At 41.3% G+C, this 26,650-nt stretch overlaps 1 protein-coding gene across 3 annotated transcripts in view; it reads left to right on the top strand.

Moving 5' to 3' along the window:
* The window catches only part of TRAFD1 (TRAF-type zinc finger domain containing 1), a 51,657-nt gene extending 39,716 nt beyond the window's left edge, over window positions 1-11,941 (top strand). For all 3 annotated transcript variants that reach the window (XM_055321862.1, XM_055321861.1, XM_055321860.1), the window contains 6 exons: window positions 5,532-5,608; window positions 7,546-7,776; window positions 9,057-9,177; window positions 10,013-10,352; window positions 10,582-10,654; window positions 10,852-11,941. In XM_055321862.1, the coding sequence (XP_055177837.1) occupies window positions 5,532-5,608; window positions 7,546-7,776; window positions 9,057-9,177; window positions 10,013-10,352; window positions 10,582-10,654; window positions 10,852-10,911 (902 nt within the window). In that variant the 3' untranslated portion in view covers window positions 10,912-11,941. The remainder of the gene's footprint in view (window positions 1-5,531; window positions 5,609-7,545; window positions 7,777-9,056; window positions 9,178-10,012; window positions 10,353-10,581; window positions 10,655-10,851) is intronic.
* The last annotated feature ends 14,709 nt before the right edge of the window (window positions 11,942-26,650 follow it).

Raw genomic sequence — 26,650 nt, 5'->3', positions numbered from 1 at the left:
TATAAAGAACTTTGCTCCCCTCCCTGATCTCATTTAAAAAGAATTCTGGAGTGCCTGGCTGGCTTAGTCTCTATGACTCTTGATCTTGGGGTCAAGAGTTTGAGCCTCACGTTGGGTATAGGAATTACTAAAAAAAAAAAAAGCAATAGATAAAAACAATTGTGGCTTGGTGTTTTGGTTTTGATTTTGCTTTTTTTTTTTTTTTTTTTTTTAGTATTATTGGACTCATGGATTAAAACTAAGTTTTTAAGAGTAAAAGTTGGATAGTGTTCAGTGAACCACCCCTTTGAGTCTTTTGTTTGGAGAACAGTATATTTGAGGGATGCATGTCATATAAAGTGTTGGAGTTATTAAGAGGTTTTGGGGACCTAAACTTAAGCAGCTGTCAGCTCTAAGTTTTCTTCATACCACTATGTGAATAATAATTCCAAAAATAATAGGGTAGGGATGCCTGGGTGGCTCAGTGGTTGAGCACCTGCCTTTGGCTCAGAGAGTGATCCTGGGTAGTATAATTCTTCACATCGTGTTTATTTATTTTTTATTTTTAAAAAGATTTTATTTATTTATTCATGAGAGAGAGAGGCAGAGACATAGGGAGAAGCAGGCTCCCTGCAGGGAGCCCGATGTGGGACTGGATCCAGGACTCTGGGGTTACAACTTTTCAACTACTGAGCCACCCAGGTGCCCGTTTGTTTATTTGTTTTAATTGAAGTGTAGTTGAGAAATTAGTTTCAAGTGTACAACATAATGATGCAACCATTCCATACATTATGAAATGCTTACCACAATAAATGTATTACAGTGTTTTTAACTATATTCCCTGAGCTGCACTTTCCATCCCCTTGAGTAGAGGATATTTAAAAACGATTTGCATCTATAATAAAAATGATTGTGTATGAATTAAATAGGTGAATTACATGGTATGTAAATTATATCCCAATAGATCTGTTAAAAGAGTAAAATTATTTTAAAGATTTAAGATTGTAAAAGTGTAAAAGGAAGCATAAGTCTCCTTCTCACCCACTGATAAGTCTCCTGGTTTTCCCCAGAGGTTACCACCTCCAGTAGCTAACAGGTAGCCTATATTCTTTGTACATCAAAGGATGTGAATATGTAATATGAGATTGTTTAAAAGATGGTTTTATTAGACTTTGTGCATCTTGGGGAGTAGAACAGGGCTTGCCAATGTAATGTTTGGCTTTGGATTCTTAACCATTTCTAAGTTTGGCAACTCTTTATGGGATGTTGGTATTCAGGTTCTCCCCTTTATTACCTTAGATCTGTTTTTTTACCTAATAGTTGCTGCTTCTTTCTCTTAGGAAAATGCACTAGTCCAAAGAAAGCATTTTCCAAAATCTGAGCATCATCTTTTAATGTGAGTCCCCTTATCAACCTTTCAGGCTTGACTTTTATGATGCTTAAGAAAGTAAAATGCAGTAGCATAGTAGTGACAGGTGAAGACTGGGTTCAGTCTTTATTTTCTTCTTTCTTGATCATACCTTAGATTGTTTTATTGACTTTTGTTTGTTTCATTCCATTTTTCTTCTCTGCTAGTTTGGAATTTATTTATTTTAATGGATTTATTTATGAGACACACAGAAAGAGTCAAAGACCTAGGCAGAGGGACAAGCAGGCTCCCTGCGGGGAGCCCAATGAGGGACTCAATTCCAGGATGCCAAAGGCAGATAGATGCTCAACCTCTTAGCCACCCGGGTGTCCTTACTTTGGAATTTATATTCTCTGTTCTTGTGATGGTTGCCCTGTAAATTTCAACATGTTTATTTACTTTAACAAAGATTGAAATCAACCTTGTCACACTTAACCCAATTAATACAATACCCTTAGAATTAGGATCATCCCTTTATAACTTAAAAACTACTGATGTATTGTTAGTGTTCTCATTTTCTTTTTAATACCATAATACAGACATTTTTTTCTTTTTTAAGGTTTTATTTATTTGAGAGAGAGAACGAGTGATGGGTAGGGACAGAAGGAGAGAGAGAGAGAGAGAAAGAGAAGCAGACTCCCTGCGAAGCAGGAAGCCTGATGTGGGGCTCGATCCCAGGACCCTGAGATCATGACCTGGGCTGAAGGCAAATGCTTAACTGCCTAAGCCACCCAGGTTCCCCAGATACAGTCATTTCTTGTTTTATATACTCATTGTATTTGTTTATTTTATGTTAACCATTTTCTTTGCTCACCCTTTCTTCCTTATTTCTCAGAACTTACCTTCTAGGATAAATTTCTTCCTAAGATACATTCTTTGGAAATTCTGTTGAAAGTGTCTGGATTATAAATTCTCTATCTTCTCTGTCACACAGTTCTAGATTGCCAATTATATTTCCTGAGTTCTTTGAAGATATTCTATTTCTTGGCTTCTATTGTTGGCTATAGAGAAATCATCTGTTAGTGTTATTTCTCTATAGGTACTTTGTCTTTTCTGTCTGACTGATTTTAAGATCTTTTTGTCTTTGAGGTTCTGCAGTTTCCTGATGATTTCTCTGGCTTTAAATTTCTTGGGATTTGCTGGCCTTCCTGATTAGTAAATTTAGTATTTTTCATCTACATGGAAAATTGTGATAATGTTATTTCTTTGGTTATTTTGCTTGTCTTCTATTCTTCATAGTCTTTTTATTTGTTTTTTAGAGATTTTATTTATTTGAGAGGGGAGAGAGCATGCAGGCAAATGCAAGAGGGAAGGGGTGGGGGAGCATAGGGAGAGGTAGAGAGAATCTCAAGCAGGCTCCCCACTGAGCCTGATACAGGGCTTGATCTCATGACCCTGAGATCATGACCTGAAACCAAATCAAAAGTCTAATGCTTAACCAAGTAAGCCAGGCGCCCCTACATGTTTTAGATTTTACTCTGTCTCCCATGTTTCTTAAATTTTTCGTTTGTCTTCTGTGGTACATTCTGGGTAATTTCATAAATGTCTTCTTTTTTTAAGATTTTATTTATGTATTTGACAGAGAGCAGAAGCAGGCAGAGGGAGAGGGAGAAGCAGGCTTGATCCCAGGACCCTAAGATCATGACCTCAGCTGAAGGCAGACACTTACCAACTGAGCAACCCAGGCATTCCTCAAATGTTTGCTTTCTAATCTATTGTTCAATATGTCCATTGAGGTTTCCACTTCAGTGATTATATGGTTTTCATTTACTGTATTTGAGGTTTTTTTCTAAGGTTTTTTATTTATTTATTCATGAGAGACACAGAGGCAGAGACATAGGCAGAGGGAGAAGCAGGCTTCCTGTGGGGAGCCTGATGTGCAACTTGATCCCAGGAACCCAGGATCATGCCCTGAGCTGAAGGTAGACACTCAACCACTGAGCCACCCGGGCATCCCTATTCTATTTGAGTTCTGTTTGATTCTTTTTTTCTTCAATTTGCCTCATCATGTTTTAAATGATGGGCTCCATGCGCTCAGTGGAGAGTCTGCTTAAAGATTCTCTCCCTCTGCTCCTACTCATGTGTGTGCATATGCACTTTCTCTCTCAAATAAATCTTAAAAAAAAAAAAAAAAAAACCAAAACACTTTTATATCTGGGGTAGTCATATTCCAGTTCCTTTTTAAACATCTCTTTAAACATTTTAAATATTTTTCTGTATGGTTCTAAAATGTATCTAAAGTCTCTTTTTTGCTCTATGTTGTTTCTGGTGACAGTCATGGTGGCTTACTGCCTCCTGCATATGTATTTTTTTTTTTAATTAATTTTTTTTTTATTTTAAGAGAGCATACAAGTGGGAGGGGCAGAGAAAGAGCGAGATAACTTCCAAGCAGACTCTGTGTTGAGTGCAGAGCCTAGCACAGGGCTTGATCCCATGACCCATGAGGTCATGATGTGAGGCAAAATCATGAGTCAGACACGAAACGGACTGAGCCACCCAGGTGCCGTGTGTGTGTGTGTGTGTGTGTGTGTGTGTGTGTGTGTGTGTGTGTGTTTTAAGTATATATATATATTTTTTTTTTTTTTATTCATGATAGACATAGAGAGGCAGAGACACAGGCAGAGAGAGAAGGAGGCTCCATGCAGGGAGCCCGACATGGGACTCAATCCCGGGTCTCCAGGATCACACCCTGGGCCAAAGGCAGGTGCTAAACCACTGAGCCACCCAGGGATCCCCCTTATGTGTGTGTTTTAACATTAAACTTCCTTATGTGTTATGAGAGTATTTATATATGCTTCTGGCAGGTGCCTAGGGATACTATTGAGTGAATTGTTTTAATATTTTATTTATTTTTAAAAGATTTAAGACAGTGCAAGGAGGGAGGAGGGGGCAGAGAGAGAGGAGAGAAAATCTTAAGCAGACTCTGCTGAGTGTTGAGCCTGACATGGGGCTCCATCTCATGACCCTGAGATCATGCATGACTCAGGTAACCCCTAGGATAATTTTAATTGAAGTTTTGATTGGCTTGGGCTTTTAAACATTATGAGTATAAAATTATGTAAAAGCAAGTATCGATTCTAGACTCATCTGGGCAAAGGCCAAATGCTAGCAACTGTTGGTAAACATTTTTTCTCCTACCCAGATTGAAGACCTAGGCAGGCAAGTTTTCTTAACTCTTCTCATTGTTTACTTTCTAGTTGTTTTGTTTGTTTGAAAATTTCATTTATTCATGAGAGAGACACAGAAAGGGAGGCAGAGACTCAGAGGGAGAAGCATGCTCCCCATGGGGAGCCTGATGCAGGACTCAATCCCAGGACCCCAAGATCATGAACTGAGTGAAAAGTAGACGCTCAACCACTGAGCCACCCAGGCATCCCTGTTTACTTTCCAGTTATTCAGCAGTCTTATTAATGCTGTTGTGTTTGGGGAGTCCTGGGTTTAAAACTACTCTTATTTATTCACTCATAAAATTACTTTTATTGAGCATCTTTTTTTGTATTTTGTACTGGGAAAGATTTTTTTTTTTTAGGATTTCTGTGTACCAGTCCTAAGTGAGCCTCAACTTCTTGATCTATAAAATGAGGGTAATGTGGGATCTCCTTTTAAGTTTTCCTTGAGGATAAAGATAATACACAGAAGCTTTTAGATTAGTGCCTATGGTTTGTACACATTTACATTCTTCCTTAATTAGAGTAGTGGGTAAGTAACTACTTTACTCTTATTCAGGAAATTGTGGCAAGTAAATCACCTTTTTCATGCTGGACCTTTTTTCCCCCTAGTATTTGTCTTTTAGATGGTTCCTCTGGGAGGATTTATAGCCTCACAAATTGCTACATCTAAGAAATGTCATAGGAAGTCAAACTTTTTTTTTTTTAAAGATTTAATTTATTTGACAGAGAGACAGCACAAGTAGGGGGAGCAGGAGGCAGAGGGAGAGGGAGAAGCAGGCTCCTGCCAAGCAGAGAGCCTGACAGGGGCTTGATTCTAGGACCCTGGGATTATGACCCAAGCCCAAGGCAGACACTGACTGAGCCACCCAGGCACCTCAGAAGTCAAACTTATATATATAACTTCACACGGGGGATAAAAAGTTGAATCAAGTTCATTTTTGTCATTGAGTCTGACTGTGTGGCCTGATACCTAGGTGCAGCTGACCGGACCATGTTGCCTTGTGAATTTTGTGAGGAGCTCTACCCAGAGGAACTGCTGATTGACCATCAGGTGTGTTGTGAGTTATTTGAGGAATGTGTGCAGGCCATAGTTGGTGTTGTAGGCCACATGAGATCTTGAGCAAACTAATTTAATATACCTGTGGCAGGAGTAGCAACTGTGTTTCTTACCATGGTGTAACTGACCTAAGGTTAGGAGACCTTAGCTTTGTTCTCTTTTGGAAAAATAATGTTCATTTTATTTTTATTTTATTTTTTTAAGATTTTATTTATTTATTCATGAGAGACATACACACACAGAAAGAGAGAGAGAGGCACAGGCAGAGGGAGAAGCAGGCTCCATGCAGGGGACCTGCCCACCTACAACTGGAACGTCTTCGGCCTGCGCTACGGCAGGCGGCGGGCCGCGACCCCGGGGCTGCGCGGGTGAACCCCAGACCCCAGGCTCGGGATCCCGGTGGGCAGGGGCCTGGGGCTGCGGTCCTGAAGAGAAATAAAGGTGATGCTGCGACAAAAAAAAAAAAAAAAAAAAGTCCCGACATGGGACTCGATCACAGGACCCCAGGGTCACGCCCTGGGCCAAAGGCGGTGCTAAACCGCTGAGCCATCCGGGCTGCCTAATAATGTTCATTTTAGCAGGCCTGGTTGCTCTCATACTGTGGTGGCTAGTATACATTTCTTCTGGCCATCTTAATCTGGTGTCATTTCATGTCACAATTTTGATTTATTGGAGGTATACTGAAATCCTTGTAGTTTCCTGGAAAGGTTAAGAATCTTTTTTGCACCTTCTTTTTTCTGCCTGCAAGATGTGTGGCCATCCTGCTTCCTCAATACACCCAACAACACAGACCCTTTACTTGTAGACTTGGTTCTGACATGACTTTTAGGAAACCATCCTGAGGGATGTTCTGAAGTCAAGGTCAGAGGTCCCACCTATGTCCTTCTTGAAAGTCCTATGCCCACTTCTCTTTTAACCTGTCACTCCATGGTGTGGTGTCCTGATTACCTGTTGATCTGCACCACTTGCTGAGTTCCTCGAGAAGGTTCTGTGTTTTCCTAGCTACGGAATCTCTCAATACCTGGTGTATGAAAGGTTGTCACATGCTTTTTGAATGATTGAAAAGTTCTTGAGCCATTTAGGAATGATTAGAGAATAACCTTTGTGTTTGAGGTAGAGGGAACCACTTTTTACCTCAACACTTTTGCTCTCTCTGATTTGGTTTGGCCTCGTCCGGCATTTCTGTAACTATTAAGTAATTCCTGTGCTCTAGGTGGATCATAGATTCCCCCCATAAGTGGAATAATTACAGTATTTGAATATGTCTACTTATTGTTTTGGGAGAGTAGCATAAGAAAACCCATTATAGTCATAACAGCCTCTTTATGACTGTGGGAAGAATCTTGACTCTTCTCAGTTTAAAAAGAATAATTACAGAGCTCCTGTCAGGCTTAGTTGGTAGAGCATGTGACTCTTGATATCAGGGTTATAAGTTTCATCCCACATTGGGGTGTAGGATTACTTTTTAAAATTAAAAAAATAGGGGATCCCTGGGTGGCGCAGCGATTTAGCGCCTGCCTTTGGCCCAGGGCGCGATCCTGGAGACCCGGGATCGAATCCCACGTCGGGCTCCTGGTGCATGGAGCCTGCTTCTCCCTCTGCCTATGTCTCTGCCTCTCTCTCTCTCTCTCTCTCTCTCTCTCTCTCTCTCTCTCTCTCTCTGACTATCATAAATAAATAAATAAAAAATTAAAAAAAAAGAATGAAAAAAAATAATCACATAAACATAATAAAAAAACTTTAAAACAGCACAAAAATGTTTAAAATAAAAGTAATGTTCCATCTTCATTTGCACTAACCCTTTTTAAGTCTCTCCAATATTAAGCATTATTAACATCTTGTGACTTTTAGACTGTGTTTTAGGAATGTAGTGTTTTCCTTAATGCCTGCTTTTTTTTTTTTAACATGTTTTTTTTTTTTTTTTGAGACAGACAAGCTGTAATCCTTCCTGTGCCTTACCTTCACTCAATATGGGCAGCACTTCCCCCAAAGGTGTGGAGGACCCTGATGTCATCTTCCAGAAGTTTTTGCAACAGGCTGCGAATAATCAGTTAGACTCTTTGATGGGCCTGAGCAGTTCACCCCCTGTGAAGGATAGTATCATCATTCCATGTGAATTCTGTGGAGTACAGCTGGAGGAGGAGGTGCTGTTCCATCACCAGGTAAGAATCCCTAGAGGACCTGTCCATTTCACTCCATGCAGATCCTTCAAATGAACCTAAAATTTTCAGAAGTGAGAATATTCTTTAGCTTTTAAGTTGCATGCATACCTGACCTGGCTTTTGCCCTGTTCTGTGAACTATCTGAGGTGTACACTACCTTAGGCTTTCAGACTTTATCTCTGTCAACTAAAACCATAATATCATTAAGTGAGGAACCGAGTAGCCACGACTCCATTTAAGCAGACATCCAGGACCTGGCAAAAGGATTTACTTTTTATTTATTTATTTTTTTAGAGGGTGGAAGAGCACATGGGGGAGGTAGGAGAGGAGGGGCAGAGAGAGAATCTTAAGCAGGCTTCACCCTCAGTAGAGCCGGATGCAGGGCTGGATCTTATGACCCTGAGATCATGACCTGAGCTAAAATAAAAGTTGAGTGCTTAACCAACTGAGCCACCCAGATGCCCTATGCCAAAAGGATTTTGATGAGTTTCCCTGAGGTGACTAATAAACATTTTATTTTTGACCAAGCAAATTCTTCCTGTTGTGGTGGCATTCCAGGAGACCTGGAGGTCTAGGAGACCTGGAGGTCTGGTTCTGGCTTTACCCTTATGTTTGACCTTAGATAGGTCCTGTCTTCTCACTGGAGAGATCTGTCAGTGAAGGAGTTAGACTGGACAGTCTGAAGCTCTTTTTCACCTTTGTAGTGTAGGATTCCAATCTGTTGCTAAAAAATACATTTTCTGCCTACATTTTCTTTTTTGTTATGAGGAGCTGATACTGGAGGTATGTTCGGGGTTATTTCAATAGTTGACCCTATATAGCTCTTGATAGAACATCACACATTTCAATTCTGTAAGAAGGATTTCTCCTTTTGGATCAAGCAGTAGACCCAGTAACTGCTTGTTGTCTCTGAGGGGAGACTATGAAATAAGTAACCATGCAAATATTCTTTTTTTTTTTTTCCATGCAAATATTCTATGATCAAAGTATTGACATGCTTTTCCGGGTTCTTAAGGCCATCCTTCCCTTCATCCTGGCAGAGTCAGAGTGCTTCTTTCAGTGCCTTAGGTGCTAATGGGAATGATTGTGCCATTCCATATGTGTTTCTTCTTAGTCGCAGGCCCTTCCTCACAGTGGTTGTCAGTCATGTCTGTCTCCTCCCTTCCCCACTAAGATGTGTTTACCCAGCCTGTTCTTCCTTCCTTTCCTCTTGGTGCTCCCTCTCAGTTATCATAGGAATGATTCAATCTTGAGGAACTAATTCTGGTTTTTCTTGTTAGGACCAGTGTGACCAGCGCCCAGCCACAGCAAACAACCATGTGACAGAGGGGATTCCTAGACAGGATTTCCAGCCTCCAGAGACCTCACCAGACCTGCCCAAGAGGCGTGTCAGACACCAGGGTATTAGCCAGGGCTGAGCCAAGGCCACAGGTCTGCTGCTGGCTCAGGCCTGCTTACCACTTCTCAACTGCTACTTTAACATGGGGGTTACCTGAATTCTGAATTACTAGGCACAGTAGGATCACATTGGGGACTCTTTTGAGGCTAATTGTGGTCCCATGTTAGACTGAGCTTTTTTTTCTTAAAGCTTTTATTTATTCATGAGAGAGACAGAGGGAGAAGAAGGCTCAATGCAGGGAGCCTGATGTGGGACTCGATTCTGGAACTCCAGGATCACGCCCTAGCCTAAAGGCAGGCGCTAAACCGCTGAGCCACCCAGGCGTCCCTAGACTGAGCTTCCTTAAGTGTATTTATAGGGTAATGGCTTTGGGGACAGCCATAAGATATGCTTCTCAGTGCTTATTCAGATGCAGGTCTCCTATCTGTGCAGTTAGTGGATAACTTGGAGATAATTTTCACACTTCACTATGTCTGCCCTGGGTTCCTGCTTCTAGTTGAACTAGGTTTAGGGTACTCAAATTTATTAGTAACATTATTTACAAACCTCATGAGGTGGCAAGTAAGCTGTTTTTGAAACCAAACCACTACAAAGCCAATTGGAAATCATTTTTCGAGATTTGCTGGCACACCATTGTTGAATACTCAGGAGACTGTATTTGAGGACTCAGGTAGTAAGTGTGAACAAAGTGTTCCTAATCTTGTCCTGGAGATGTGTGTTTCAACAGTAAGGCAATTGTCTTCTACCCAGAATCCTATTATTCCTGCCCCAGATCCAGCACCAATAGCAAGAGCAGGCTTTTCCCAAGAGCTGGTGCTTTCCTTTTTCTCTTCTCAGGAGACCTATCTTCTGGTTACATGGATGATATCAAGCAGGAAACAGCTAACGGGCCCACCTACCCTCTTCCCCCCAGCAGACCCATTAATAATATGACAGCTACTTGTAACCGACTGTCAACATCCACATCAGGCCCCAGACCTGGGTGCCAGCCTAGCCCTCCTCGCATACTGAAGCTCAACAACTTAGACAGCCAGGATAGCCGGGGACGCAATCGAAACAGCCATAATGCGGCCATGGTCACCGGACATGTTCCAGTGATTCATCCGGGGCGAAATCTCTACCCAGAAAACCTTGTACCCTCCTTCCCCCGTGCGCCCTCAGGGAGATACGGAGTAAGGTAAGAATCAGTAACCCAGGAGTGGTACTTGGGAGTAGCTCCGGAGAACAGAATATGGACTTTGCTTGTATTGTGACCTGATTCCAATATGTTCTTTTGCTTTCTGTGGGTTTTTCATTGTTCGTTTTGTCTGCTGGTGGAAAGTTGCTTTTGTCTGGTTCTGGCTGTTTCTGACTTTTATTCAGAGACATCTTAGGAACTAGTTTCCAATCCTTCTCTTTTATTTCAGTGGTAGGAATGAAGGTGGCAGGAACTCGCGGGTCACCTCCACAACCGCCAACTACCGCAACAGAACTGCAAAGGTAATTGGGGATCCAGCCAGTAATGCTCAATGAGGACTCAGAAATGAGTGGGGCTGGCATGGTTCTTGGAGTCAGAAGAGGTGGGCATTGAGCAGTGGATGAGGTTTCCATAGAAGTTTGACATTTCTAGGGTTCTAAAGAAGGAGGGCTGCTTTACACTTCCTCCTTTCTACTTCATTTGTTTTCTTGTTTAACAGGCAAAACCCCCCAAGCAACAGGGAGCTGGAGATGCAGAGGAGGAAGAAGAGGAGGAGTAATGGTGTTGCAGAGAACCTGCACAGTGGTTTCATCTTCTCTGCAGAACAGCACTTGCGTGGTTCAGGCCCCACCTCTTGGGCTCTATGGGCAGGGGAGGTTTTACAGATTTTAACTTTTTCTAGGTTATGGCCATTTTGTGTCTTTTGAGATTGTGGGAGTTTGAGGGTTCGGGGGGAGGGTTAGCAGGGAGGCTGTTGAGAAATGTTTCATCTTTAGCTGCTGCCTTTTGGCTGCACAGAAATATAAGTTATGACCTCTCAGCCACCAGGGTTCCATCTTTTGACATACTATTACCACTGCTTCTTGGTGCTGTGAAGTCCTGGTGGAAAGAGGAGAGAGAATTCTGGAAACCTGGTACTACTCACCAGTGTAGTGATTCTCTTCCCTGCTGGGGCCTCAATTTGGGAACTTTTAGGTAACCTCTCCTGTGTACTGCCCCTCCCCAGTCTAGAATTTGGGCCTCTAATATGTATGGAGGCACTCTGGTACAGTGTTCAGGCCAGTTGCAATATATGTTAGGAAAAGGCTTTGGAAATGAGTTGAGCTAGAGGTGAGTGCACTAGTGGCTTTGTTTTAATCTGCTTCTTTGGCATTTGGCATAACTGCCTCCTGTTTCTGGTGGGAGCACAGCTCCTTTGTCTTTACTGTCTTCTGATAGAGAAGGCTGGGGGCTCCCTGTTGCCACGAGGGCCACACTGGGCTCTGCCCAGATCAGGACTGAGGCCTAAGCTTCCATGGCTTGGCATAACTGCCTCCTGTTTCTGGTGGGAGCACAGCTCCTTTGTCTTTACTGTCTTCTGATGGAGGAGGCTGGGGGCTCCCTGTTGCCACGAGGGCCACACTGGGCTCTGCCCAGATCAGGACTGAGGCCTAAGCTCCATGGCTTGCTCTGAAAGCCAAGTATCAGAGCCCCCATCCCCTCTTTTTATTTTACTACTACTACTACCATTATTATTATTATTATTATTATTATTATTATTATTATTAACATACTTGTAATAGAAATAAAGTTTGTACTTGTTCAGCTGAGTCTTGTGGTTCCTTCTCCTTTGCGCTCTCTGGAGACCTCAGGGAAGGCAGAAAGAACAGGCTGGAGTCAGCCCTGAAAGACAGGGGATGGGGAGCAGGACTAAGCTTTCTCTGTGCTTCCTGGAATAGTTCCAGCATGAGCTTCTTCTCAGAGCCAGACATTCAAGATATAGTTTTCTAGGGACCCCTGGGTGGCTCAGCAGTTTGGCGCCGCCATCAGCCCAGGGCATGATCCTGGAGACCCGGGATCTAGTCCCACGTCGGGCTCCCTGCATGGATCCTGCTTCTCCCTCTGCCTGTGTCTCTGCCCCTCCCTGTGTGTCTCTCATGAATAAATGAATAAAATCTTTTAAAAAATATAGTCTTCTATTGGATTTTGAGGAAATGGATGGTTTGTTGCAGCTCTGGTGATGATCTGCGATGGAGATGGGACTACTTCCAATTGAATAGAGAAAGGCAGACTTCTTTCTTTTTAAAGATTTTATTGATTCAAAAGGGAGTGAACAAGAGCACAAGGGAAGGAGGCGAGGGAAAAGCAGACTCCCCACTGAGCAGGGAGCCTGATGCAGGACTCCATCCCAAGACCCTGGGATTATGACTGGAGCCAAAGGCAGACATTTAATCAACTGAGCCACTGAGATTTCATGAAAGCCTTAGTCCTGAGAGTGGTTGAGCTTTAGCAGAATTATCCATTACCCCTCAGCACTTCACAGTTTCCACAGGACTTTAGTTCGTGTTGGTCATGTTGAGCTCATTTGTTTTTCTCCTGACAACCTAATGGGGTGGGAAGAGAGGTAAGAATTGCCTTTTTTCATCAGTGAAAGGGAGTGATCTGCATAAGGTTATGCAGATTAATTCATGGCAGAGCCAGGTCTCAAATCCAGGTCTGAGTTATACTGAGAAAAAGAGAATATGGAATATAAAACTATAGGGTTTTTTGGGTATGCTTTATGTCAGTTATACCTTAATAATAGCTCAGAAAGAACTTCTTGTCTTTGATGAAAGAAGCCAGAAGGACTGAGAGACTTGTGCCACTTGTGGCATGATTGAAAATCCCCCTGGAACTTGAAGGTGTGAGGAAGAATCCTGTGGCAGAGAGAGTGATTTGGGGCTTGTCACCTATAACTTTAGCTTTTGGGGATGGAGATGGATGAACTTGTTTTCCTTCGCTTTGGTTGGATTAGACATTCAGGAAAATAGTAATTTTTTTGGTTTTACTTTCTTTAGTATTTTCTAGTTTCTAAATGTTTTTATTTACAATGGATATACTTTTTGAAATATTTTTTTAAAGATTTCATTTTAGGGATCCCTGGGTGGTGCAGCGGTTTGGCGCCTGCCTTTGGCCCAGGGCGCGATCCTGGAGACCCGGGATCGAATCCCACGTCGGGCTCCTGGTGCATGGAGCCTGCTTCTCTCTCTGCCTGTGTCTCTGCCTCTCTGTCTCTCTCTCTGTGACTATCATAAATTTAAAAAAAATTTAAAAAAAAAAAGATTTCATTTTAGAGCACACGGGGTGGGGGGGGAGAGGGAGAGAGTGTCTCAAGCAGACTTCCTGCTGAGCCTGGGGCTCAGTCTCACAATCCTGAGATAATAATTTGAGCATAAACCAAGAGTCAGATGCTCAACTGACAGCTACTCAGGCATCCCTGAAATGTTTTTTAAAGTATTGTATGCACCTAAAATAAGTATAGCTAAAAAGACTCAGGAAGTAATTTCTTGTCTTCTTTCCTCGGGAGGAACCCTTGAAATTCTCTCCTAAAAACTGCTTTTTTTTTTTTTTTAAAGCAATTCTTCTGGTATTCACCATCACATTTCCAAATCATGGCATTTGACAGCATTGCTCTTATTAACCATTATTGTATTTGCTTTAGCATTGTATCTGTAATTTTTTCCTAAAGTCAAGTTAGAGGGAGTTTTGGATGTAGTGCCCTTTAATCACAACTGCTTTAAGTGTTTATTTCCTAAGAATGAGGACATTCTTTTAATTTAACCACAGTGCAATAATTAGGAAATTAACATTGATACAGTGCTATATTTTACAAACCTTTTTCACATTTTACCAATACCAAATTTGTCCCAGTAATGACAAAAAAAAAAAAAAACATCTTATTTGTTCTAATACTCAAGTATAGTTATTTTACTGACAAGGTATGGTCAGCTGGTTCCTGTGTCTTTTTTTGGCGTGGCCAACTACTGCTTGAGCACATCCTTTCTGGCACAAGATACTCCAGGTTCGTTTTGTATTTTCCTTGCCTCAGGGCCAGAATTCTCTTGCCCAGAAACCTTGGATTCTTTTGAGGAGAAAGAGTAGTTAGAAACCATCATCTGGGTGCTTGGCATGTACATGAGGTTACTGTGTGGAGGCAGGAGTTAATTGTCCTCTCAGGAGACTGCTAGGAAATATGTGTGTTCATATATGTATTATGTATGAGTGTTAGAGATATGCATATACTTAATTTTAGGTCTGTGTATACCAGCATGAGTTCATAACCATACAGCCAATTTCAGTTTATCATCACAGGATTTGATTCTATCCTTTGCCTTCTCCAGCAATAAGAAATCTGATTGGAGTTATTCTCAGTATATTTACTTATTTGCTCAGTCCTCAAATACAGAGAAAGTGGTTTCAGAATTGCTAAACCTTACCACTATAGGAAACATAACCTAATAAGCTAAATATCTGTTTATAACTCTTTTTACTTTATTATAAGAGTATAGTCAAAATGTGTTAAAAATTTTAAGCTTGGCGCCGCCTTCAGCCTGGGGTGTGGTCCTGGAGACCCCAGATCGAGTCCCGCGTCAGGCTCCCTGCATGGAGCCTGCTTCTTCCTCTGCCTGTGTCTCTGCCTCTCTTTCTGTGTCTCTCGTGAATAAATAAAATCTTTAAAAAAATTTTTTTTAAGTTCTTTTTTTGAACCCCATCCTTTAGTGTGTTAGATTATTCACTGGAAATACACAGGTTATTCACTGGAAATACACTTAATCTTGGATTTTGTATTTTTAAGATTTTATTTATCTATTCATGAGAGACACAGAGCGAGAAAGAGAGAGGGAGGCGGAGACATAGGTAGAGAGAAAAGCAGGCTCCACCCAGGGAGCCTGATGTGGGACTGGATCCGGGGACTCCAGGATCACGCCTCAAGCCAAAGGCAGACGCTTAACCGCTGAGCCACCCAGGTGTTCCTATCTTGGAGTTTTGTTTTTATTCCATCTTAGGGATTTCTCCCCCCACCCTCAGACTTGTTTATTGTATTTTACAGTATGTGAAGTATTAGTATGGTTCCAAGTTAAAACTACAAAAGGTTTACTCAGAAGCATCCCTAGCCCTCATACCTTCCACTCTCATTCAACATCTCCAACCTTTCACCTTGTTTCCACGCACTGTCTGTGGGCAACCAATCACATTAATTTCTATTTTTATTCATTTTTCTCCGTCTAGATTTTCTTGTGTCTTTTTGCCAAAATAACCAAATGTGTGTATTTCTTTTTTCCTCTTTACAACCAAAGGTAGCATATTATAAATATTCTTGAACTTTTACTTTTTTCACTTCACAGCATATTCTCAAGACCACTCCCATTTTATATATATATATATATATATATATATATATATATATATATATATATGATATACCTCATTTTAAGAATCCCTTCATTGTGTGAATGTCCTATGGTTTATTTGCCCACTTTCCTATGTGTTGTTTAGGTTGTTTCCAGTATCTTATGATTAAAAATAATGTTGCAGTGAATACATTCTTATTTTTATTTTTTATTTATTATTTTTTTTTTTTTTGGAGAGAGTGCAGGGAGGGACAGAGAGAGAGCAAGTGAGAATCCTAGCAAGCTCCAAATCCAGCACAGATTCCCGTGTGAGGCTTGATCTCACGACCCTGACATCATGACCTGAGCTGAATGAAACTGAGAGCTGAATGTTTGACTGAGCCATCCGGGCACCCCTTCAGAGAATAAATTTGTTTCCTTATTTGTGAGAGGCAGAATTTTAAGTTGGCCATGAAGACAATTGACTCTTGGTGTACGTAGCATACATGTAATGTACATGTACATGGTGCACCTGAGGGTAGGCAGGGCTGTGAATATGATTGTTTTATGACAAAGGTGTGAAGAAATTTTGCAGGTGTAAAGTCTCAAATCAATTGGCTATGAGTTAAGGAAGATTATCCTGAGTGTGCCTGACCTAATCAGATGAGCCTTTAAAGGGACTGGGAGAAATAGACCAATTTCTTGAAAACCACAAACTACCAAAACTCAACCATAATTATGACACCCTTTATCAGATTTTAACAGATACAGCTATTCAGATCTTCTATTTTTCCTGAGTGAACTTTTAGTTTTGTCTTTTTTTTTTTTAAAGATTTATTTATTTATTCAGAGAGAGAGAGAGAGGCAGAGACACAGGCAGAGGAAGAAGCAAGCTCCATGCAGGAAGCCCGATGTGGGACTCGATCCCAGGTCTCCAGGATCACACCCCAGGCTGCAGGCAGTGCTAAACCACTGCGCCACCAGGGCTGCCCTAGTTTTGTCTTTCAAAGAATTTGTCCATTTCAGTAAGTTAAATTGGCACAAAGGTGTTCATAATATTACTTTATCTAAAAAGTATCTGTAAAATCTGTACTGATAACACCTATCATTTCTGATATTGGTCATTTTTTTTTCTTTTTCCCTGATTGGCTAGAGCAGTGATCCCCAAAGTTTTTCTTTCTTAAAGGCCAAATAGTAAATATTTAAGGCTTTGCAGACCATTACGGTCTGTACTACTCAACAATGCTATTAGGGAGTGAACATAGCCATGAATATTACCTATGAGTGAGACTTCCAGTGAGACTTTATATACAAAAACAGGCAGCTAGATTATGAGCCATGCTATGGTTATTTATTTATTTTAAAGATTTTATTTATTCATGAGAGACACACAGAGAGAGGCAGACACATAGGCAGAGGGAGAAGCAGGCTTCTCACAGGGAGCCCAATGTGGGACTCAGTCCCAGGACTTGTGACCACGCTCCAGCCGAAGGCAGATGCTCAACGACTAAGCCACCCAGGCATCTTGGCAACCATGGTTTAGAGATTTATTGATTTCAAAAAAATCAACTTTGGTCCCAATGATTTCCTTTACTGTTTTCCTGGTTTGATTTCATTGGTTTACATTCTGATCTTATGTTTTCTTCCATTCTAATCTTTGTTTTCTTCTGCTTGCTTTGAGCTTTTTTCTTGTTCTAGTTTTAGGTCAAAGCTGAGATCGCTCATTTGAGACCTTTCTTCTTTTCTAATGTGTTTAGTGCTATAAATTTCCCTGAGAACTTATTTGCCTGCATCTCACAAATTTTGGTGTTTTTATTTTCATTCAGTTCAAAATAATCTGATTTCTTTGTCTTACGGGCTATTAATATATAATTAGTTTCTAATATTTGGATATTTTCTAGATTTTTTTCCAGTGGGAAACAGGTTTATTTTCTATTTTTTTTACATTTGTTTTTATTTAAGACCGATTTGCCAACATATAACACTCAGTGTTCATCCCATCAAGTGCCCTCTTCAGTGCCCGTCACCCAATTACCCCATCCTCCTGCCCACCTTCCTTTCTGCAACCCTTTGTTTGTTTCCCAGAGTTAGGAGTCTCTCATGGTTTGTCTCCCTCACTAATTTTTCCCACTCAGTTCCCCTCCTTTCCTTTATAATCCCTTACTATTTCTTATATTCCCCGTATGAGTGAAACCATATGATGATTGTCCTCTGATTGACTTATTTCACTCAGGATAATACCCTCCAGGTCCATCCACATCAAATGGTGGGTATTTGTCCTTTCTGATGGCTGAATAATATTCCATAGTGTGTATATATATATATATATATATATATATATATATATATATCACATCTTTATCCATTCATCTGTCGAAGGACATAATGGATCCTTCCCCAGTTTGGCTATTGTGGACATTGCTGCTATGAACATTGGGGTGCAGGTATCCTGGTGTTTCACTGCATCTGTCTGTATCTTTGGGGTAAATACCCAGTAGTGCAATTGCTGGGTCGGAGGGTAGCTCTATTTTTACCTCTTTGAGGAACCTCCACAGTTTTCCAGAGTGGCTGCACCAGTTCACTTTCCCACCAACAGTGCAAGAGGGTTCCCCTTTCTCCACATCCTTTCCAACATTTGTTGTCTCCTGTCTTGTTAATTTTCCCCATTCTCACTGGTGTGAGGTGGTATCTCATTGTGGTTTGGATTTGTATTTCCCTGATGGCAAGTGATGCAGAGCATTTTCCAATATGCTTGTTGGCCATGTGTATGTCTTCTTGGGTGAAATTTCTGTTCATGTCTTTTGCCCATTTCATGATTGGATTTTTTGTTTCTTGGGTGTTGAGTTTGATAAGTTCTTTATAGATCTTGGATACTAGCCCTTTATCTGACATGTCATTTGCAAATATCTTCTTCCAGTCTGAGGGTTGTCTTTTAGTTTTGTTGACTGTTTCTTTTGCTGTGCAGAAGCTTTTTATCCTTATTAAGCCCCAATAGTTCATTTTTGCTTTTATTTCCTTTGCCTTCATAGATTATCTTGCAAGAAGTTACTGTGGCCAAGTTCAAAAAGGGTGTTGCCTGTGTTCTCCTCTAGGATTTTGATGGATTCTTGCCTCACATTTAGATCTTTCATCCATTTTGAGTTTATCTTTGTGTATGGTGTAAGAGGATGGTCCAATTTCATTCTTCACGTGACTGTCCAATTTTCCCCAGAACCACTTATTAAAGAGACTGTCCTTTTTCCAGTGTATATTCTTTCCTGCTTTGTTGAATATTAGTTGACCATAGAGTTGAGGGGCCATTTCTGGGTTCTCTATTCTGTTCCATTGATCTGTGTCTGTTTTTGTGCCTGTACCACACTGTCTTGATGATCACAACTTTGTAATACAGCTTGAAATCTGGCATTGTGATGCCCTAGCATTGGTTTTCTTTTTCAATATTCCTCTGGCTATTCAGGGTCTTTTCTGATTCCATACAATTTTTTTTAAGATTTTATTTATTCATTCATGAGAGACACAAAGAAAGAGGCAGAGACATAGAGGGAGAAGCAGGCTCCATGCAGGGAGCCTGGGACTCCGGGACTCCAGGATCACGCCCTGGGGCTGAAGGCAGGTGCCAAACTGATGAGCCACCTAGGGATCCCCATGATTCCATACAAATCTTAAGATTATTTGTTTCAACTCTCTGAAGAAAATCCATGGTATTTTGATAGGGATTGCTTTGAACATGTAAATTGCCCTGGTAGCATAGACATTTTCATAATATTCTTCCAATGCATGAGCATGGAATGTTTTTCTTTTTTTTTTTTTTTTAAAGATTTTATTTATTTATTTGTGTGAGACAGAGAGAGAAAGAGGCAGAGACACAGGCAGAAGGAGAAGCAGGCTCCATGCAGGGAGCTTGTTGTGGGACTCAATCCTGGACCCCAGGATCACGCCGAGTCAAAGGCAGACTCTCAACCACCCAGCCACCCAGGCATCCCATGGAATGTTTTTCCATCTCTTTGTGGCTTCTTCAATTTCTTTCAGAAGAGTTCTGTAGTTTTTTGGGTATAGATCCTTTACCTCTTAGGTTTATCCCTAGGTATCTTATTCTTTTGGATGCAATTGTAAACGGAATTGATTCCTAAATTTCTCATTCTTCAGTCTCATTGTTAGTGTATAGAAATGCAACTGGGCAACCCTGGTGGCTCAGCGGTTTAGTGCCGCCTTCAGCCCAGGGCTTGATCCTGGAGACCCAGGATTGAGTCCCACATCAGGCTCACTGCATTAGAGCCTGCTTCTCCCTCTGCCTGTGTCTACCTCTCTCTCTCTCTCTCTCTCTCAGGAATAAATACTTTAAAAAAATGCAACTGATTTCTGTGCATTGATTTTGTATCCTGCCATATTGCTGAATTGCTGTATGAGTTCTAGCAATCTTGGGGTGGAGTCGTTTGGGTTTTCTTTTTTGTTGTTTTTTCTTGTTGTTTTTCTTTTGGGTTTTCTATGTACAGTATCATGTCATCTGTGAAGAGGAAGAGTTTGACTTCTCCTTTGCCAATTTAAATGCCTTTTATTTCTTTTTGTTGTCTGATTGCTGAGGATAGGATTTCTAGTACTATGTTGAATAACAGTGGTGAGAGTGGACATTCCTGTCGTATTCCTGATCTTAGGGGAAAGGCTCTCAGTTTTCCCCCATTGAGAATGATATTCACTGTGGGCATTTCATAAATGGCTTTTAAGATATTGAGGAATATTCCCTCTATCCCTACACTTTGAAGAGTTTTAATCAGAAATGGATGCTGATTAAAACTTTCTCTGCATCAATTGAGAGGATCATATGTTTCTTGTTATTTTCTCTTGCTGATGTGATCATGATTGTTTTACAAATGTTGAACCACCCTTGCTTCCTGGGAATAAATCCCACTTGGTCATGATGAATAATCCTCTTAATGTACTGTTGGATCCTATTGGCTAGTATTTGGTGAGAATTTTTGTATTCATGTTCATCAGGAATATTGGTCTATAATTCTCCTTTTTGGTGGGGTCTTTGGTTTTGGAATCAAGGTAATGCTGGCCTCATAAAACGAGTTTGGAAGTATTCTGTCCCTTTCTATCTTTTGGAAAGGCTTTAGTAGAATAGGTATTAATTCTTTTTTAAACGTTTGCTATAATTCCCCTGGGAAGCCATCTGGCCCTGGACTTTCATGTCTTGGGAGGTTTTTGATGACTGCTTCAATTTCCTCCCTGGTTATTGGCCTGTTCAGGTTTTCTATTTCTTCCTGTTCCAGTTTTGGTAATTTGTGGTTTCCCAGAAATGCATCCATTTCTTCTAGATTGCCTAATTTATTGGCATATAGCTGCTCATAATGCGTTTTTAAAATCGTTTGTATTTCCTTGGTATTGGTTGTGATCTCTCTTCCTTCATTCGTGATTTTATTAACTTGAGTCTTTTTTCTTTTTAATAAGGCTGGCTAGGGGTTTATATATCCTATTAATTAATTCTTTTGAAGAACAAACTCCTGGTTTTGTTGATCTGTTCTACAGTTCTTCTGGTCTCTATTTCATTGAGTTCTGCTTGAGTCCTTATTATCTTTATTCTCCTGCTTGTTGTAGGCTTTACTTGCTATTCTTCAATTCCTTTACGTATATGCAAGATTAGCTTGTGTATTTGAGTTTTTTTCCAATTTTTTGAGGGAGGCTTGTATTGTGATGTATTTACCTCTCAGGACCCTTTTTGCTGTATCCCACAGATTTTGAATGGTTGTGTCTTCGTTTTCATTAGTTTCCATGAATCTTTTTAATTCTTCTCTAATTTCCTGGTTGACCCATTCGTCTTTTAGTAGGATGCTCTTTAACCTCCACGTGTTTGAGTTTCTTCCAAATTTCTTCTTGTGATTGAGTTCTAGTTTCAAAGCATTGTGGGCTGAAAATATGCAGAGGGCAATCCCAATTTTGGTATCGGTTGAGACCTGATTTGTGACCCAGTATGTGGTCTATTCTGGAGAAAGTTCCATGTGCACTTGAGAAGAATGTGTATTCAGTTGCATTTGGATGGAAAGTTCTGTATATATATCTGTGTAATCTATTTGGTCCAGTGTATCATTTAAGGCCCTTGTTTCTTTGGTGATGTTCTGCTTAGAATATCTGTCATTTGCTGAAAGTGCCATATCAAAGTCTCCTACTATTAGTGGATTATTATCCAAGTATCTCTTTACTTTGGTTTTTAACTGATATACTTGGCGGCTCCCACATTGGATAGACCTTTAAGTATGATATAGTGTCCGTCTTCATCTCTTAACTACAGTGTCTTTGGTATAAACTCTAATTTATCTGATATGAGGATTACTACCCCAGCTTTCTTTTGAGAACCATTTGGATGGTAAATGGTTCTCCACCCCTTCATTTTCAGGCTAGAGGTGTCCTTAGGTCTAAAATGAGTCTCTTGTAGTCAGCATATAGATGGGTCTTGCTTTTTTATCCAGTTCAAAACCCTGTGTCTTTTGATGGGATCATTTAGCCCATTCACGTTCAGAGTAACTATTGAAAGATATGAGTTTAGTGTCATCATATTACCTATTCAGTCCCTGTTTTTGTGGATTGTTTCTTTGGGCTCCTTCTTTCTTTTACAGGATCCCCCTTTATATATCTTGCAGAGCCAGTTTGGTGGTCACATATTCTTTCAGTTTCTGCCTATCCTGGAAGCTCTTTATCTCTCCCTCTATTCTGAATGAGAGCCTTGCTGGATAAAGTATTCTTGGCTGCATGTCCTTCTCATTTAGTACTATATATATATATATATATATAATATATATATATCCTGCCAGCCCTTTCTGGCCTGCCAGGTCTCTGTGGAGAGGTCTGATGTTAATCTGGTAATTCTCCCCATTTAAGTTAAGAATCTCTTAAATGTCTCATGCTGGTTTAAGAATTTTCTCTTTATCGGGATCCCTGGGTGGCGCAGGGGTTTAGTGCCTGCCTTTGGCCCAGGGCGTGATCCTGGAGCCCCGGGATGGAATCCCACGTCAGGCTCCTGGTGCATGGAGCCTGCTTCTCCCTCTGCCTGTGTCTCTGCCTCTCTCTCTCTCTCTCTCTGTGATGACTATCATAAATAAATAAAAATTAAAAAAAAAGAATTTTCTCTTTATCTTTGAAATTTGCAAGTTTCACTATTAAATGTCAAGGTGTTGAACAGTTTTTATTGATTTTGGGGGGGGGGTCCTCTCTATCTCTTGGATCTGAATGCCTGTTTCCTTCCCCAGATTTGGGATGTTCTCTTCCATGATTTGTTCAAATATAGTTTGTGGTTCTCTCTCTCTCTCTCTCTCTCTCTCTCTCTCTCAGCCTCTTCTGGAATCCCAATTAGACATATATTCTTCCTTCTCAAGCTATCATTTACTTTCCTAAGCCTTTCCTTGTGGGCTCTTTGTTTTTCTCTTTTTTCCTCAGCTTCCTTCTCACCATCAACTTGTCTTCTATGTCACTCACTCTCTCTTCCACCTCATTAACCTTAGCAGTTAGAGCACCCAGTTTGGATTGCATCTCATTTAATCTGTTTTTAATTTTGGCCTGATTAGATCTCAATTCTGCAGTAATGAAATCTCTAGAGTCCTTTATGCCTTTTCCAGAGCCACCAGTAGTTTATAAGTTGTACTTCTGAATTAACTTTCTGACATGGTATTGAAATCCAAATTCTGTAACTCTGTGGCAGAGAGCATTGTTTCTGGTTCTTTCTTTTGTGGTGAATTCTTCCTTCTAGTCATTTTGTCCAATGCAGAATGGCTGTATGAGCAGGCTGAGTAAAAAATATCAACCACGCCCTAAGTAAAATACACCCTAGATGTTTCCGAAGAGGTCAGAGACCAGAAAATAAAAGAAAAAGAATAGAATAAAATAAAAGGACCACTCAAGTGAAAAATTTTAAAACAATGTAGTAAAAATAACAAGCCAAAAACCAAAAACAAAGAAGAAGAAAAAAGAAAAGAGAGTAAAAGGGGGGGGGGATGGTGGTGGTGAGGAAGTGGTAGTGGAGAGAGAATGTAGCCTACCTGAGGGGTCCTAGACTAGGGTGATCCTCTTGGTTCTGAGTATATTTTGTTCTGTATGTACAAAATGCTCAATCCCACATTTATATAAACCAGCAATATTATATAAAGCCCCAACATTGACCACAAAAACATAAACAAGAGAGGGGAGCAGAATGGGAAGGAAGAGAGAATATAATCTCACAGAATGAACCAGCATGGTATTCCACTTGGTTCTGGGTATATTTTGGCGTGTGTTAGGCAGGACCATTATAAGACAAAAAACTAGGCAGGAAAAACAGAAAACAAATACCCATATCTTGTATACCTACCAAAATTAAATTGAATATGTTGAAGGGGATCCAGAAGTGAAAAATATATCTAAGACGTAATTTTATTTTATTTTTTTAAGTTTATTTATTTTTGTTTAAAAAAAACTCCATCTTTTTTTAAAATTTTTTTATTTATGATAGTCACACAGAGAGAGAGAGAGAGAGAGAGAGAGAGAGAGAGAGAGAGAGGCAGAGACACAGGCAGAGGGAGAAGCAGGCTCCATGCACCGGGAGCCTGACGTGGGATTCGATCCCGGGTCTCCAGGATGGCGCCCTGGGCCAAAGGCAGGCGCTAAACCGCTGTGCCACCCAGGGATCCCAAATTTTTTTATTTATTTATGATAGTCACACACAGAGAGAGAGAAACATAGGCAGAGGGAGAAGCAGGCTCCATTCACCAGGAGCCCGACGTGGGATTCCATCCCGGGGCTCCAGGATCGTGCCCTGGGCCAAAGGCAGGCACTAAACCGCTGCGCCACCCAGGGATCCCTAAGATGTAATTTTAGAAATATGAAAGGAAAAAGGAAAAAACTTAAAATAGTTGGTAAAGTACTGCAGTTAAGGTGGGAAAAGAGAAAAAATATTGGAAAATTTTAGTCTGATATAAAATGAGTCATAATGGAAAAAGAAAAAAAAAGAACCCTCTAGTTTTTTTTTACTTTTTATTTTATTTATTTATTTTTAAAGATTTTATTTATTTATTCTTAGAGATGCAGAGAGAGAGAGAGAGAGGCAGAGACACAGGCAGAGGGAGAAGCAGGCTCCATGCAGAGAGCCTGACATGGGACTTGATCCAGGGTCTCCAGATCACGCCCTGGGCTGCAGGCGGCGCTAAACCACTGCGCCACCGGGGCTGCCCAGAACCCTCTAGTTCTATATACTATTTTCCCTCAGTCCTGGAGCTTTCCAGTACTGCTTGTTCAGTAAACTTGGTTTTTTTTTTTTTTTTTTTAAGATTTTATTTATCGGAGAAGGACAAACAGTGTATGTTCTCATTCATTTGGGGAATATGAATAATAGTGAAAGGGAATATAAGGGAAGGGAGAAGAAATGTGTGGGAAATATCAGAAAGGGAGACAGAACATAAAGACTTCTAACTCTGGGAAATGAACTAGGGGTGGTGGAGGGGGAGGAGGGCGGGGGGTGGGGGTGAATGGGTGACGGGCACTGAGGGGGACACTTGACGGGATGAGCACTGGGTGTTATTCTGTATGTTGGTAAATTGAACACCAATAAAAATTAATTTATAAAAAAAAAGAAAAAAAAAAGATCTTATTTATTTACTCATGAGAGACACAGAGAAAGAAAGGCAGAGATACAAGCAGAGGGAGAAGCAGGCTCCATGTGGGGAGCCTGATGTGGGTCTTGATCCCAGGTCTCCAAGATCACGACCTGAGCTGAAGGCAGACGCTCAACCGCTGAGCTACCCAGGCTTCCCAAATTTGGTCTTTCCTTGTAACTTCTAGCAGTTCTTCTGGGGGAGGCGTCCGCTGTGCTGATTCTTAGGTGCGAGTGACTGGGAGATGTCCCACCCCTTGCCGGGTGCTGGGCTCAGTATAAGCTGCTGTGAGACTTTTGTTCCCCAAAGGCCCTGCCTCTCCCAAGCACAAGGTGAAACAAAGAGAGGAAAAAAACTGGCAGTGGCCAGATTTCCAGCGTTGGAGTCGAGGTTCCCACAAGTAACTCCCTGCAGTCTCCCAAGTCCGCACTGGCCTAGATGCTCCGGGGCAGGTGCACTAATCACAGCTTGTGGTGGGCCCAGTGGCAGAAGAGTTCTCCCTTTCCTGTGCCCTCCCTGCTTCCGCCTATCCCAGGGGAATGGAAGATCACCGCGTTTGCCCATTTGGGTGCCCTGGGTTCTGGGGCCATGTGCTGCTGGACCCGGGCTCCCAGGCACCGCCTCTCCCGAAGGGAACAGGGTCCAGCCACCTCCATCCATTGCTGGGATCTAGTGTAAAGGCCACTCCGGAGCTGGCCCACCTAACGGACTGGCTTCTCCCAAATGCCCCGGAGGGTTGCGGCGCTCCAGCCCTTTACCAATATGGGACCGCAGTTTGCAGTGAGCTATCCCCTGAGTGCCCCCCCTCTTAACATTCCTTCCCGGAATGTTGAGGCTTCACTGCCCCTCTTGCGATTCTGCCGGATTTCCCTGCTAACCACTTTTCTGTCAGGGAAAACTCCAGCATGGATTTTTAAAATTCCCACATCTCCAGGGCTGGGCTTTCGTACCCTGGAGGCTTTCAACGGCTCTGCTTTAGCCCTGCTGGTTGCAGTTCCCCTTCCCCCCTTTTTTTTTTTTTTGCCTTCCAATCTCATTAGAAGCGAAAACTTTTCTCTGTAGCGTTCCGGCTGTTCTCTCCTTAAATAAATCTCAGGTCAAATTTGTAGGTGTTCAGGATCTTTTGAAAGTTATCTAGGTAAGTTGGTGGAACCATCTTGCCCCTCCCCCTAGATTTTTTAATTTCAGAAATGGGGTTTCAACTCATGACTCTGATTTCGAGAATCATATGCTGTCATGACTGAGCCAGCCAGGCGCCCCCAGATCATTTTTTAAGTAAAGCGCCACACCCAAGTGTGGAGCCTGAGGTTAAGACCTGAGCAGAGATCAAGTCGGACATGTGAACTGAGCCACCCAGGTGCCCCACATCAGGTTTTTTAATTTTAGTTGTTAAAGTGGGGAGGTTAAGTCTGGTTTCTGTTTCTCTATCATGGTAAGAATTGGAAGTGTCCTGAAAGCATTACCTTTTAGATTGTTATAAACCCTGATGCCAATTCTGATTTGGACGTAATTTTTCCCCTTGAAGCTTTTTAGGATGTGGTATTTAAAGACTTTCCCT

This window comes from Nyctereutes procyonoides, unplaced genomic scaffold (genome assembly GCF_905146905.1).
Source record: "Nyctereutes procyonoides isolate TBG_1078 unplaced genomic scaffold, NYPRO_anot_genome, whole genome shotgun sequence".
NCBI lineage: Eukaryota > Metazoa > Chordata > Mammalia > Carnivora > Canidae > Nyctereutes > Nyctereutes procyonoides.
This window is presented reverse-complemented; position numbering and strand designations above follow the sequence as displayed.